Raw genomic sequence first — 15,265 nt, forward strand, 5'->3', positions numbered from 1 at the left:
ATGTCTTCTGACTTCTGGTGCATTAAATAATTGTTTTAATTATTAACTACTGAAAACAAACCCAAAACATTGAAAAGCAATCTTTAATTCAAATCTCACACAATGAAGGGTTCATTTTGAATGCTGGCACTGGTGTTTGACCCAGGGAGTACCTAACCTGCGTGTTCTGGTGCAGTCTGTATGGTCAAATCATCATTACTGCCATCTCATCTCACAATAAGGGACTTGGGGCAAGGGGCAGAATAAGTTACTGACGCCACTACAATTTAGTACATGCTACCGAAAGATGACAGCCTCAGATGAGGCTCTTATTGTGAGACTAGACAGGACATGATCGAGGCTTTTATCAGCAGCTGCTTCAGTGGACATCCAGCACCCCTTCCATTGAACCTAGTATCTGACTTCCTGGGTCCAGCCCGAGGTGAGATTCAACAGGGCTCTTGGAGCTGGTGGATATGTGTCTGTCATGGCTTCTGGGGCTGCTTGGAAGTATGTTAGGGCTTCATCCTGACCTGGGTCTTATTTAGCCCAGGTTTGCAGAGGTAGGCTTGACTGTGATCAGCTCCTTGAAGAGTCTCACTGGGTCCTGTCCTGCTTGCCTTTCTGTGGAGACAGGCACTGCCAGATTCCTCTACAGACCAGCTCGTTGTGCAAGGCATAGTTGATGGCATTGATTGTGGGCATGGTCTTGGCAATGAGGGCAGGTACCTGTTGTGGTAGAAAAGTCCATGAATGATGCTTTGAAGCCTCTGCTTCTCCCCAAGTCCAACTTCATGACTCTTTGCTTTTCCCACTTGCAACTGCCAATCATTTGTTCTCAGGTTGATTCTTAAGCCTCTGAGCCTTTCCTGGTAAATGTTCATGGCTGATAGAATGTCTAGAACCCCTGCTACATCCTACCCAAGCACGACATACCTGTTTCTAAGTTGGCTATCAATTTCAGCCCCAAGCCTCAGAGCACATGGTCATTCTATCTAGCTGTTCCTATTCTCTCAGTATAGCCTAGTATGTGATGGAGTGTGTGTGGAACAAAAAAGGTTTCTACACTTTATAAAGATTTAAAGAAAGAAAAGGAGAGAAGGAAGAAAGAAAGAACAAGGGAGGGAATGAGTTGGCAGAAAACCAGAAAAAGTGATACAGAGAGAAAGATGTGAAGATGTACAGGGTTCTTTGGGTGCTGGGAGAGTCTGTACCATCTGTAACTTGGGAGAGATGAAGCTCACATCTGCGATGGTTGCATATAGGTACAGGAGGGCATAGGGGCCCCAGCCCAGCAGCAGCATCCTGCCTGGCAGAGTGGTGTTCACCTAGGGAGAAAACATCAGGAGAAGCATCTGTTCACTCCAGGTGGCCATAGCCATGCCACAGACCAGGCTAGCACAGACCAGGCTCTTGGAAGGCTGTGACCCAGCAGAAGATCTTGGCATCACATGAGCTCTTTGCCTTGTAAGGCTGTGCAACCTCAAGCCTGTTATTTAAGCTTACCTGACCTCAGTTTCCTTGTCTATAAAATGGTCTGATACACCTGAGTTGCCTGGAGGTAGGAACTGGGGCAGGATGGAAATGAGCTTCGTTCTAGGTCTTGGGGTAGCCAGGACTGAGCTCCCCTCAGGCTTAGAATGAACTCACATCGGCAACCTGTATCCCTGTCTGGGCTCAAAATTTTCACCACATCAGATATAACCAGGAAGTGGGCTGGCAGGGAAGGTTGTTGATGCAAAAGCTTTCCCTGGAGCCACAATTCATCTACTTTCAGGATGAATTTGGAATGGTCTTGCTCTCCAAAAACTCTGAGACAGGAGGAATTTGATTCAAAATGTCTCGTTGGCATGTCACTCTTTAACAAAGGAGACTTCACTGGATTGGGGACACATTTCCTTTAGTGGTGGAGTTTTAAACTATTTTGAGCAGTGATGCTGATAACAGAGCTCAGTGGGTGAAATTCATGCTGCACAAGCGTGAGGAGCACCCTAGGCTCTCCAGCACCAACGGGAAAAGCTAGACGTGGAGCGCACTCTGGTAATCCCAGCACTGGGAGGTGAAGGCAAGAAGAAAGAAACATGGACTCACTGGTTGCCCAGTCTAGCCAAGCAGCAAGCTCCAAGGGCTCAGGGAGACACTCCTCAAAAACTAAAGTGGAGGGTGACAGAGGATGGCAGTAAACATGGACTTCCCATCTCCACAGGCACAGGAACCTCAAATGTGAACCAGGAAACATTTTTTTTTTTTTTGTAATTTTTCTCTCTTCTGGAGAAAAATAGGCCCTGATGAAAGGCCTTCCAGGGAGAAGCTGAGGGTAAGGAGGAACTAGCACCTCAGTGTCACCTCCGGAAGCTTCTCACCTTTGTCCAGGTCCTTGAGCCTGCGGATAGTGAACCAGTTCTGATGCAAGGCAGAGCGGATGGTTCAAAACCACCAAGAAAGATGAGAAGATCACGGCAGTGGTCTTATTTATCCCCAGTAAACGTGAAGACTTCACGTGTGCAGATAAAAGTTGGGGTGGAGAGGGTCAGTGACATGGCCAAGTAGATGAGTGCTTTCATCTGAACCTAACAACCTAATTCCAAACCCCGGGACCCACTTAATAGAAGGAGAGAACCAACTCTGGCTAGTTGTTGTTTCTCAATGTGTGTGCGCCCATGTAAACCAGGGTGGCTTTAAACTCACAGAGATCAGCCTGCCTTTGCCTTCCAATCTATTTTCTTAAAGCAGTGATGACATACATTGTTGGAGAAATGCAAACAGATGCAAACATGCTATGAAATTAGTGTGTTGGCTTCTGGAAAACTTAAGATAAATCTACCATATGACCCAATAATATCACTCTTTGGCATATACCCAAAGGATTCTATTTCCTACTATAGAGACACATACTCATCTGTGTTCATAGTTGTACTGGTCACAATTGCTAGGACATGGAAACAGTCTAGAAGTCTATCAACCCATGAGTGGATAATGAAAATAAATAGACAATGGAATTTTATTCAGCTGCAAGGAAAGATGAAATTGAGAAATTTATAGGTAAATGGGTAAAACTGGAAAGCATACTATGTGTGACCCAGACCTAGAAAGACAAGAATCACGTATTCTCACTCATATGTGGATCTTAGCATCAAAGATTTATATGTGTGTGTTGAATGTGGAGTACTTGTAGAATCTAGGAAACTGGAAAAGGACATGGGTGGGGGGAAGAACAGCAATGGTGTGAAGGGAAAGGGGAGAAAATGGGGAGGCAGACAAGTTGGGGAGGGGCTTGTGAGTTTAGTGGGGAGGGCTTAATCTCACTAAAGATGCCTGAACAGGCCAAATGGAAACTGGTTTATAAACTTCATTTCGATGAGAGACTTTAATTAGAGTTAATGAAGATAGAGGATCATGTTCCTCCGAGATGCCATCGGTTGCCAACTGAAAAGCACAGTTCCAGGCGTGAGCTATTTTTCTCTGAGTAGTTGGTCATAGGTGTCCTGGAGATTCTCACAAACAACACATTGCTCCTGGTTGCCCACAAGAACTTGATAGAGAGACCCTATTTCTGAAGACGCCACAGATGTTGGTCATAGTACACAAGGATTTCAGGTTGGTGTTGACTCAGACACTGCTCCATGCTGGCCAGCTTTTATAGTACTGGAAAGTGTTATGTAGGCAGCTGGGGCAAAGGTCACTAACAGTCTTATCTAGCTGTGAACCCTATGAATTACAAATATTTCTGGCATGGCAAGATATGCCCACGGGTGCAATAAGTGGCACAAAACTTATAGGGGTAGCTATTTGCTTTCTGATTGGATTTTAGGCCCAACTGCCCAGGGGAAAATACATTTCTGGTACTATAGTCCATCCAAGAACGTGTGGTTATGGAGCTCATAGGCCCTAAGGGTGAACCCACAGCTATTACTCTGCTAAATGTACATAGTATCAAACTGCTCCCTAAATTTGTATTTCTAATGCAACTCTCAGTCCTTATTAGAGATTTTTTTTAAATGCGATGGATGTTAATTAACACAGAGACTGGTAATTGGTCAAAGTTTAGAGAATAAGTGTTAATGGAGTATTATTCACACATGGGATATTTGAAATATTTGTATTACATACACACACACACACACACACACACACACACACACACACACACAGAGAGAGAGAGAGAGAGAGCTCCTGAACCCTAAAGGAAGATGGAGCATAGACCATTACAGCCAGGGTTCAGGAAGGGTAGGAATAGCAGTAGCTTATGGACATGAAATAACGGCTGCCCTAACAGGTTCACAGAGCTGTGGTTGTCTTCCCAAGATCAAGCCAATCAGCATTCTAGTATGAGGAGGGAAGATGTTCATGAGCTCCACCCCCAACTGAGAAGCTATGGGCAGGGGATAGCTCTCAAGGGTGTGACCTCAGGCTGGCTGACTGTACTCTAGTGGATGCTTCTGCATGTGTGAATATACAGGCAACACAAATTGAGGTTGGCAAATTGATATATATATATATATATATATATATATATATTTTTTTTTTTTTTTTTTTTTTTTTTTTTAAAAGAAGACATGAAGCTGGGGATTGGGGAAGCAGGAGCAGTCTTGAGAGGAGTTACTGGAAGGAGCGGGGATTGAATATGGTTAAAATTCATTGTATGAAAATCTCAAAGAATTAAGGAAAATATTTTTCTGATGTTGAGGTGAGCAGTGTGGAAGAGAACCTACAAGTGATGCTCTGGCCCCCGAGACAGGACCCAAGATTCTTGTCCTTGTGCAGGCCTCAACGTTTTAGCTAGATCCACAGATGAAACTAATTCATAATGCTATTTTCTACTTTACAGTAATAAACTTGGTGGCAGATTGTCTGAATAAAATAATATCCTTATGCACTAAAATTGAACGCTTTGTTGAAGAGTCCTAGATCTGGGTTTGGATCCATCTCCGCTTTTACTAAGTGTGTGGCATTTTTTTCCTTGTGCTTCAACCCAGTCTGTGACATGGGAGTCACAAAGTTTTCATTTGTCAGAAAAGATTCACAAAGATGAAGTGAAGATACATACAATGCCTATAATATCAATATTTGTTCTCATAAAAAAAACAACATTTGTTTCTTGCTATGAATTTTTTAGATAGCAAATTCTGTTAATTTTTTAGATAGCAAAATTAAATTAAAAACCCTGGCAAGGGAATTTTACTACAAGAATTCTGAAATGGCCAGGAGGTCTTATTTTAAATCATCATTTATCTTGGACCAGTGTGTTTGCAAGTGTGGTTTTATGCTGTGGGTAATAGTCTGTGATTAAATTAAACACCTCGAGGCAATTTGTAAAGCAACATTTGAAGAGTCCTGCAATTTTTTGCCAAGCCTAAAATCCCTAGGATGACTGGAGTGTAGCAGCGTGGATGATATACTATTGAAGCCTAGATTTCTGAGTTGCAGGGTCTACATTAATCTGCCCTGTTTTGGCTCTTGCTCCCTAAGCTTTGGAAATCCGAACAATGGGGAGGTATTTTCTAGCCCTAACAGCATATTCTCTATGCAATCTTCTTTTGCTCATGATTGTTGCAAACACCAAAAACACTGACTTCTGCTGTGCCACACATGTTTCCAGAGTCTGAGAGAATCAAGAGATTTCTGCTGCTGTGGGAATTGGCTTCTTACCTGGAGATGGCCACTCCTGGAGAATTTCTGTTCCATGAGCTGGTAGGAAATGATTGTGATGAAGAGAGGAACAAGGAAGTTGAAAAAGGCCATGATGAAGAAGAAACTGATGAAGTTTCTGCAGACAGAGAGATAGAAAAACAGAGGTCAACTCGAGGGTACTGACAGCCCAGGCCCACAGCATCTGTGCTGGACAATGAGAGGTGTCATCCCATCTTAGACAAGCACTCAGAGTATAGCTGCTTCGGAATCCAGCTGACCTCCCCTTGGCACTCAGGGCCGTAGGTCTTCCTAATGTTTGCCTTTGGGAGCCAGGAGTTGAGATGCAGAAGAGACTTCTTCAAGCTCAAATACTATGCTGTTTGTTAGCCAAGGATGCGGATGGGATTCTTCAATGTGGAAAATATGTTCACTAAATCCTGAAGGAATCAGTGTGCCAAGAGGAAAGAATATCTGAGAAAGTCTCTTGTGTGGCATAAGGATTTGAAAATAACCGGTGGATGACACTTAACTCAATGAAGGAGCTGGGTATGGTGGCTCACACCACATACATTCAGCCCTGCCTTGTCAGGGATCAGTCCACAGTAGATGCTCAGAAATGTAGAATTTACCTCCATGCTGGGAGATCTCCACCAAGGCAAAGCCATTACATGCTTTAGATCTGTTGCTCTAAGGGCATGGGTACCTCTCAAAATCAGTGAATTCTGAGCCAAGACAACTCCTTGTGCTTAAGAGGGCCAAAGGGCAGTGGCGCATCATGATGGTTATGACTGATATAGTCAAATGACCCACTGTATAATGCTCCTTTGAATGCTTGAATCTGAGTTGTACTTTATGTGACATTCATATCACTTGCCCGATCTCAGTGACAGTCTGTAAGTGGTTGTCATGACTAAGGAGTTCGGATGTCCCCAACAATGTCCCCAAAGGTTGACGATGTTCCAGTTGAATTCTTAGCCAGAGCATTCTTCTCATAGAAGCTTAAAGTCAAGATCACTGTGAAAGAGAGCCTCAAAGCTACAAGCTCCATCTCACCTGTCACCCCTAGAATAATCCAGTGTGCAGCATGTCCCCACAGGCTCATAGTCATAATGGCCCCAGCCCAGCAGGGGCAGGGATGCCCAGAAGGCAGATGATAGCCACACAAACAGCACCAGAGGAATGGCCGTGTCCCATGCCAACTTCCTACCTGCATGAGATAGAGGGAGGATGGGGTGTAAAAAGATAACTTGACCACAAGAAAAAGAATGGACTCTGTAACTACAGAGTGTCCCCAAATCCTTAGTCCCATACTATAGCATGGTGCCTCAGGAAAGTCAGGGGTATCTTTGAGCCTCCATTTTCTCTATAATGAGCATAAAATTCTCTGCCTTTGAGGACTATAATGAACAAAAGAGATCATGGGTAATGATGTTCTCCTCATATATCCTAAATCATCTTCAGAGAACAAAGAGGAGGAGGGAGTGAAAATAACAGCCAACGTTAAAGATGAGACACATGCAGTAGTTCAGGTAGAGGCGAGGTGCTTGTTGAGAGGCAGGGTGTTTGCTTCCAGGACATTCTACAAAACCTCAGGGACTTGGGTCCTATCTCAGTGCAGCTGGCAAAAGCTATTTGTACTGACGGCCTCTTAGGGTGTGATTCAGACTGATGGACCTGTTGTCCTGTTCCCTCTGTCCTCTGCAGCCTCATTGACCTACCTGGCCTCAGCTCATCTGTCCCAGTGCCCTTATCTGTTTGTGAATCGTTTGTTGAGCTCCTTTGACCCTAAAGAAGAGGATGGGGCTCCAGATAGGCTGGAGCCATCGAAGAACAAACTTACAACCTTCTTCATATCTTGGCTCTCTTGATAACCACTTCAGATAGACAGTTTTCTTGGCTGTGCTTCCCTGCTAAAGAGGGGGTTTGTTTCCTCAAATTCAGGTGCAAAAGCTTTAGTTTCCAGTGTGGTGCCATTTGAAGGCAGGCCTTGGCAGATCATTAATCATGAATGGGGTGAGATTAGTTCTCCTTTAGTGTGTGCCTTCCCAGGTGGCAGTGTGGTCTATAGCTCTTATATTCTTATAGGAAAAGACATGAGAACAATGGCCTTGCTCTCTCCCATGTGAAGATACATCAAAGAGAAACTTTACCCAGAGCAGACAATTCTGGCACGCTGATCTCAGACTTGAGAGAAACACATTTCTACTGTTTAAGCCAGCAACGCTTTGAGGTTTTGTTAGAGTAGCCCAGGCCTACTGAGGCCTCACACCAACAGAAAGAGTGCTGACTAATATCCTGCTTGGCTCACATGTGACAGAAGCATTTTTGCGTGAAAAACATTTCCAAGATAGAATGTTCACCACCACCCAGTAATGGGACAGATGAGCCTCCCTTCCTCCTCGCTACTTCTTAGCTTCATGCTTTTCTGCTCCACTCTCCCTGGCAGAAAGAAATTTGATGTGAATGCTTGGTGCGACTGGAGGTTTATTTCAGAGATGTTTGTGGCTATCAGAGAAGATACTCCCCCCCCCCATATGTGTGTGTGTCTGTGCTTTTGGCTGTATATGTGTGTGTGTAGTATGATGACACAGGGGGTATATGGAACAGGTGCTAGGATAGAATCAATGAAAGAGGTGTTCCTCAAGACCATGTTGATGGCAGAGGCTGACATATCACCACTCAGCATAAGAACAAGGCAGCTTTTCCCTTGGAGAGAGGCTCCTGAGCCTGAGGGTTAGGCTTCGAGAGTCATGACCTCAGCAGGAGCCTTCATGATGATGAAATCCACTGCACAAGACTTGGGACTCAGTTGAGAGGGAGAACCTTCTCTGTGATGACTTCTGGAGACATCCTAGCCTTTCTCAATGCCAGCCCTAACCTTGCTTACCGTGTCTCACAGGCAAGTTGCTTACCGTCTCTGTGGCTCTGTTTGCCAGGCTGCAAACTGCAGGTTTTCTGTGTCGGTCAGCTGGAACATAGCTCCCCACAGTATGTTTATGTGCCTCTCTCTGTTGGCGATGATGTATTGAATTTGTTGAGTTTAAGTACATTACACCTGTGGTTTCACAGCTATCATTTAGCATGAGAAATTAAGAATACATTTTCTTTTGAGATAAGATCTCATGTATCTCGAGTTTAGCCTTGAGTTCACTAAGTAACTAAAAATGACCTTGAGCTCCTGCCTCTGCCCCCAAGTGCTGGCATTATAGGAATGCACCACCATGCCAGGTTTATGTGGCAAAGAGAGTAGATACAAGCAAAGACCCTACCAATTGATCTATATGTAATCAGACCCTAAAGTAAGTTCTAAAGAGAACCGGGCAAGGTAAAGTGGTGCACACTTGTGCACCTAGTGCTTGGATGGAGACAAAAGGACTCACATACCGAGTGCAAGACCAGCCTATGCTGTATGACGAAACTAACAAAACCAAAACTAACAAGCAATACTAACCAAACAAAATGAAGCCCATAAAACTAAAATCAAAGTTTAAAAAAAATCAAAGTAACTCATTTGTTAGGAAAAAAAGTAACGAGCAAGGGTTAGGGACCTCGTGCACCTAGTCTAAAGCTTACGCTAGCATTGCATAATCCCTAGCACATGCATGTGCGTGGAACTGCACAGCAGTAATTCCAGCATGGAGAGTGGGGCCAGCTTGAGATGCTCACGATCCTGCCTTTAAACAAACAAAAGTAACAAACAACCACAAGGCAGGTGGCACACTGATAACTAATCTAAAAGTGAGGCTTGCAACACCTAGACCTGGATTCATCTTTGTACGGCTCTGCCATGGGCACACACCTAGACACCGCCCCCCCCCCCCAAGCACATTCACCCTCCTCCTGTCCCCCACTGTACCTGAATGCCAGAACATTTTCTATACCCATGATCTCATTTGATTTTTTCAAAATGAATCTCTGATTTATTTTTAAGTAATCTTGCAAAGAAGAAAACAGAGGTTCAAAACCCCGAGTCACCAAAGCTGTAGCAAGGGCGGACTCAGTCTTTCTAACGTGCATCTCAAAGCAGGCCTTCTTCAGGCTTGTCCGCTTTCCCTCGTTTTCCCGAAAGAGTGCCCACATGTTCTGTGCATGTGCCCTCGCTCTCACCCACACTCTCTTGTTTGAAAACACTGAGCTGAATTGAATACGGACCACCCTGCCTTACCTTTTAACCCCATATACTCAGGAGTGTCTCTACAGTCACAGAGGGTGGGGGACGGGAAATGGGGGTGGAGGTGGGGAGCAGAGACATACGGGTGCAGTAGTGATGGTAGCGTCCCCAGGCAAGGGCTGCACTGCCACAGATGCTGGCCAGGGCCGTTGCAAATCCCTGGAAACCATGAGCCTGGCAGCCCTCTGAACCATATGGCCAGCGCCTGTGGAAAACAATGGGTATGTGAACCTTCCTTCCATCCTTCCCACCTCCCACACCTGCCCAAGCAAACCTGGAAGGCTCCTGGATACTGCAAGGAGTACTTTATGGTCAGTGTCCTCCCACCATGGAACTGGGGTCTTAGAGTTTAGATCAGTGAGCTAAAGAGGTCTATCTGCTAGATGCAGGCCCTTTAGGCTCAGTGAGTTTTCTGATCGACCAATGTGCCAAAGGTCCTTTGTGAGTGATCATATGTCTCCATCGAAGGTGGAGAAACTGAGGCCAAGAGAAAGAATTACTTATCTAGGATAGCACAACAGATGAAGACAAAGTTAAAGGATGAACCCACAAATCTCTGCACTTTCAGGAAGAAGTGCTGGTTCACTGAAAGGAGGAATGCTCACTGATTCAAGCCCCAAGGGCACTTTTTGCCGGCAACACGACAAGACCCTGGTGTGCACATGAGGTATTAGACTCTGGTCTCAATCCTATTTGTTTTAACAAGCACTTAGTTAGGGCTTGCTAGATAGTATTAGTTCAAGCTTTTGGTAAATAATTAAGCCAATAAATCCAACAGCACATTATGAATTAGGTTGTACTATGTAAATCGACAGAAGTATCCCAGGACTGGAAATAACGGTGCAAGGACTCAAGGCTTGACCACCTGAATACAGGGCTCAGGCTCTGAGTGACTCCAGCCCGCTGTCTCATTGGTCATGTCTGAGCGACCTCTGCATTCTAGACATTGGCTCTTTCTTTAGCAGTAAGCAGAAATTTCAGTTTAACTTAATTCAGCTCACTTAACCACTAGCTTTGGGATGGTTTTTCAGTAGACAGAAAGAAAGGCTCTGATCTGCTTGTCCATGACCCCAAGGAGAAGTCCCAGGCAACACCCCAGAGGCTGTGGAAAGGGAAAGGACCAGTACCGGAGGAGGCTGGATACAGCCGAGACAAGGGCATTCAGGCTGATCCCAGTGTCTGCCAGGGCTAGACTTAGTACCAGCAGGTTGATGGGAGTCCGTAGATCTGGAGTCTTGCAGAAAGAGAAGATGGTCAGGCCATTGAGGCTGAGGCCAGAGATCGCTGAAAGGAAGGGGGGAGGCTGGTATCAAGGTTGCTAAGACTCATGTGGGTGTCAGAAGCAGGGTCTGGAGTGGATGGAGTTGCAGGAACCTTCCAGATTCCACCTCAGCAACCTTTCAGCACAGCTTTTCAAATGTTACTCTAGTGGGATGACCCTCAGGTACCAAAACCTGCGATTCTCTCTGACAATCTAACAGGAAGATGTACAAGAAGACTAACATCCCAGAGTAGCTCATGCGTAACAATCAGTCACTGACAAATGTTGAAGAAGCAGGTGTCAGGTGCCCCAAAGAGCACTTTGCATGGGTCCTTCCATTCAGTCCTCTTCCCATGACTCAAGAGATGCCATGATGGCACGCACTAAATGCATGTTAGGTAGTGGCAGAGCTAGGGACAGTCTCAAGTGTCTCCGATTTTTAGAATGCTTTCTTCATGTGTTGTGGGGCAATGTCAGGGGTGACCCTGGAGAAGAGGATCCAGCTTAGAGCCCAGAGTGACCCAGGACACCAGGCAAGGTGGGACTTCAAGAGTACGGTGTCTCCAGTAAGACACATGACCTTGAATTTCAGTATGGCCACTCCCTTGCTGTTCCCTGAACTTTCTTAACCTTACCTTCTTGCTTGAAAACAGAAAAGCAAGATTTGGGCCTGGTGGGCAAGTTACTCAAGAAGATGAGACAGGAGGATTACAAGTCCAAAGTCAGCCCACATAACCCACCTCAAAAGCTAAAATGTAAAAAAGGATATAACTTGGCAGAGAGCTTACCTAGCTTGCAGAAGGCCCTGGGTTACAGCCTCTGTTACATCCTGCTCTCACTAGAGAGGGATAAAATGACAGAGTGGGAAAGATCTTTCCTTTAAACTGTGGAGATGAGTATGTGGAAAAGAACCCCAGAAAAAGAAGCGTATGTAGAGACATAAAATGTAATTTCACAGCATATTGGAGGACCAGGAAGCAGGCTACGTTGCAAGGGTTCCCAGAAAAAGGGGACATGGTCAGTGGTGTCCAGGATCTGCAGCAGTTCTAATTGCTGTCACTCACCCCATTTTCAGTTCTCATTATGTGAAAGAATGTACAGGTTACTCTTGTCTGTTCGGTTCGAATGAAGACTGACCCATCAGAAATTAAATAGTCCAGGGGAGACTATTTCTATTCTCACTGAGCATCTTAGAGTCTAGCTTGAGGTAGGTATCCTTTGGGCTAAGTAGCCTTTGGGTGTGGAAATAGACCTGGTGGAAGTAGTGGCATAATGAACTTTAAATTCTCGTATGTCCATTTAGACAGTGATTTCATGCTATTTAGACAATTTAGACAACGATTCCACTTAACCACTTAACCTCTGTAGTCACCAATTTGTAATAACTAGGCTCTTGGTGGGGGGCACAGCTGAAATGACCTGATAAAGTCCCACAGAGAGCAGGAGGCTGAGCTGTCTCTGGAGACTTCTGAGAGCCTGACTGGTCTTATGAGATTTTTTAGCAAAGTTTCCGGGGGGGCGGATTAAATTTTCTCTTGGTTTGGAGGCTATGAAAAGCCTAGGCCCAGCTCAGTCAACTCCTGAGAAGATAGCTCCCCGTCCAGGCATCTCTCTCTTTGACCTCTGCCTGGCTTCTCTCTCCTGACTCCTAAGCAGCATACCACATCCTACAGGGGCTGTCATGGATCCAGACACGGAGGAGAAGCAGCCAAGACGGCATGATACCCTGCCTTCTGCCCACGCCACAGTTGTGGCCTGGGTTCTGGGAACCACTGGGTCCTTACTCCACCCAAGGTCTCACTTGGCTCACCTTCTATCAGCAGCACTGTTCCCACAGCCAGCACCTCGAGTTCCCCAAAGCCAGCAGGCAGGGCCCTGTTTGCTGCCATCCCTGGGCTCCTCCTTGTCATCCACCCAGCTCTTTTCTGGCTCTCTGAAGCTAGACTCTTCCATTTTAAATGGTCACTCTACTTGCTTGCACATGCAGATTATTACGGTAGACTTAGAACACCTTCTTTATTTCTTACCCTTCTAAATCTTCCTCCTGGCTCACGTAGAAGGAATGCATTCAGTAAATGGACAGTGCAGCCTTTGTGAGGCTGGAATGAGCCCTGCCTCATTCATTTCAGTCCACTGGGCAGGATTAAGGTCTAGGATCCAAATGGTGTGTGACTGAAAGCTGAACTGGGAAAGGGTTACATAACCGAGGGAGGGAAGTGGAAGGAAGGATTTTAGCTGCAGCTTTCCCCAAGAATTGGATAGGAGCCAGGTCCTCCTATGTACACAGTTGCTGACCAGCTGGGTGTCCGTGCATATGCGTGTGTGTGACTGTGTGTGTGTGTGTCTTTCTGTCTGTGTTGTGTGTTCATTCATAGGCTCAGGGGCACGAGAAGGCAAGCATTGGGGGAAGGATGCGGTTTCTGAAGTCAGCTGCTGTCATAAAACAAACATTTACTGGGACCAAACCCTCAGCTTTTGGCTCAGAATCTGCCATTAATGGCTCTATGCTTGGCACTGCAGCCATTGGATCATTTCCTATTCACCTTAGGCATTTCTGCTCCATGAGATGTCAGGACTCTTTCATTTCAAATGAGGAAATTGGAGATAGGTTGGATAGGAATCAGCCCAAATTCCTACAGTGAGTGGTGGGCGCAGTTGCAACAATTCTGCAGGCCCTGAAACTTCCCACTGCCCCCCTCTGATTCCCTCTAGAAGAGCAATTATCTCCATGCATGGTCCTTGGTTGGAGTATCAGTCTCAGAAAAGACACCTGTGCCAAATATTTTGGTTCTGTTGCTCTCCTTGTGGAGCTCCTGTCCCCTCCAGGTCTTCTTTCATAAGATTCCCTGCACCCTTCCCAAAGTTTGGCTATATGAGTCTCAGCATCTGTTTTAATATTCTGCTGGATAAAGTCTTTCAGAGGCCTTCTGTGGTAGGCTCCTGTCCTGTTACTTGTTTTCTCCCTCTTCCAATGTCCATCCTGTTTGCCTCTCTGTATGAGGATTGATCATCTTACCCAGGGTCCTCCTTCTTGCTTAGCTTGTTTAGATGTACAGATTTTAGTATTTTGTCCTATATTATGTTTCTAATATCCACTTATGAGTAAGTATATACCATGTGTGTCTTTCTGCTTCTGGGGTACATCACTCAGGATGATGTTTTTTAGTTCCCACAATTTACCTGCAACTTCATGATTTCCTTGTTTTTAATTGCTGAGTAGTATTCCATTGTGTAAATTACCACAATTTCTGTATCCATTCTTCAGCTGAGGGACAACTGGGTTGTGTCCAGAATCTGGCTATTACAAATAAAGCTGCTACGAACATGGTTGAGCAAATGTCCTTTTTCTGTACTTGAGCATATTTTCTATATATGCCTAGGAGTGGTATAGCTGGATCTTGAGGTAGCACTATTTCTAATTTTCTGAGAAAGCACCAGATTTATTTCCAAAGTGGTTGTACAAGTTTCATTCCCACCAGCAATGGAGGAGGGTTCCCCAGAAAGGGGTTCTTTTTTTGGCTTACAGTTCAACATACTATTCGTCATGGACAGAAGTCAGGACACAAACTCAAACAGAGCCAGAACCTGGAGGCAGAAGCTGATGCAGAGGCCATGGAGGGGTGCTGCTTACTAGCTTGTTCTACATGGCTTGCTCAGACTGCTTTCTTGTAGATCCCAGAACCACTCGTCAAGGGATGGCACCACACACAATGGGCTGGGCCCTCCCCATCAGTCACTAATTTTAAAATGCCCTACAGGCTAATGTACAGCCCGGTTTCTTTTTCTAAAAAAAAAAAAAAAAAAGACCAACCTTTTATTTTTAAAATTTTTTATTCACTTTACAGCCTGATCAAATCCCCACTTCCTCCTTTCCTCCTAGTCCCAATGTCCCACCCCTTCCCCATTTCCCCATCTCCTTATCCTCAGAGAGGGGAAGGCCCCCATGGGTACCAACCTACCCTCGTATCTCAAGTCACTACAGGACTAGGCACATCCTCTCTCACTAAGGCCAGACAAGGCAGTCCAGCTGTGGGACAGGGATCCAAAGGTAGGCAACAGAGTCAGATATAGTCTCCAGTGTAATTGTTAGGGGACCCACATGAAGGACAAGCTGCACATCTGTTACATCTGTGTAGGGGCCTAGGTCCAGCCCATACATGCTCTTTGGTTGGTGGTTCTGTTTCTGTAAGCACCCATGGGTCCATGTTAGTTAACTCTGTAGG

General features: G+C 45.3%; 1 protein-coding gene across 3 annotated transcripts; it reads right to left on the reverse strand.

The window, feature by feature from the left end:
• Nucleotides 1-576: 576 nt before the first annotated feature.
• On the reverse strand, nucleotides 577-12,931 carry Rgr (retinal G protein coupled receptor). 3 transcript variants are annotated; one of them, XM_055597856.1, is made up of 7 exons: nucleotides 12,853-12,931; nucleotides 10,909-11,065; nucleotides 9,865-9,986; nucleotides 6,664-6,817; nucleotides 5,629-5,746; nucleotides 1,194-1,307; nucleotides 577-708 (listed from the first exon to the last, which is right to left on the reverse strand). In XM_055597856.1, exons 1-7 carry the CDS (start codon nucleotides 12,929-12,931, stop codon nucleotides 577-579), a joined length of 876 nt encoding a protein of 291 aa, XP_055453831.1. The 3 variants fall into 3 exon arrangements, with proteins under 3 accessions (XP_055453831.1, XP_055453830.1, XP_055453832.1); XM_055597855.1 differs by having other exon boundaries at nucleotides 9,865-10,016; XM_055597857.1 differs by lacking the exon at nucleotides 1,194-1,307.
• Nucleotides 12,932-15,265: the final 2,334 nt, after the last annotated feature.

Source organism: Psammomys obesus, unplaced genomic scaffold, assembly GCF_907164565.1.
Source record: "Psammomys obesus unplaced genomic scaffold, mPsaObe1.curated_primary_1811, whole genome shotgun sequence".
NCBI lineage: Eukaryota > Metazoa > Chordata > Mammalia > Rodentia > Muridae > Psammomys > Psammomys obesus.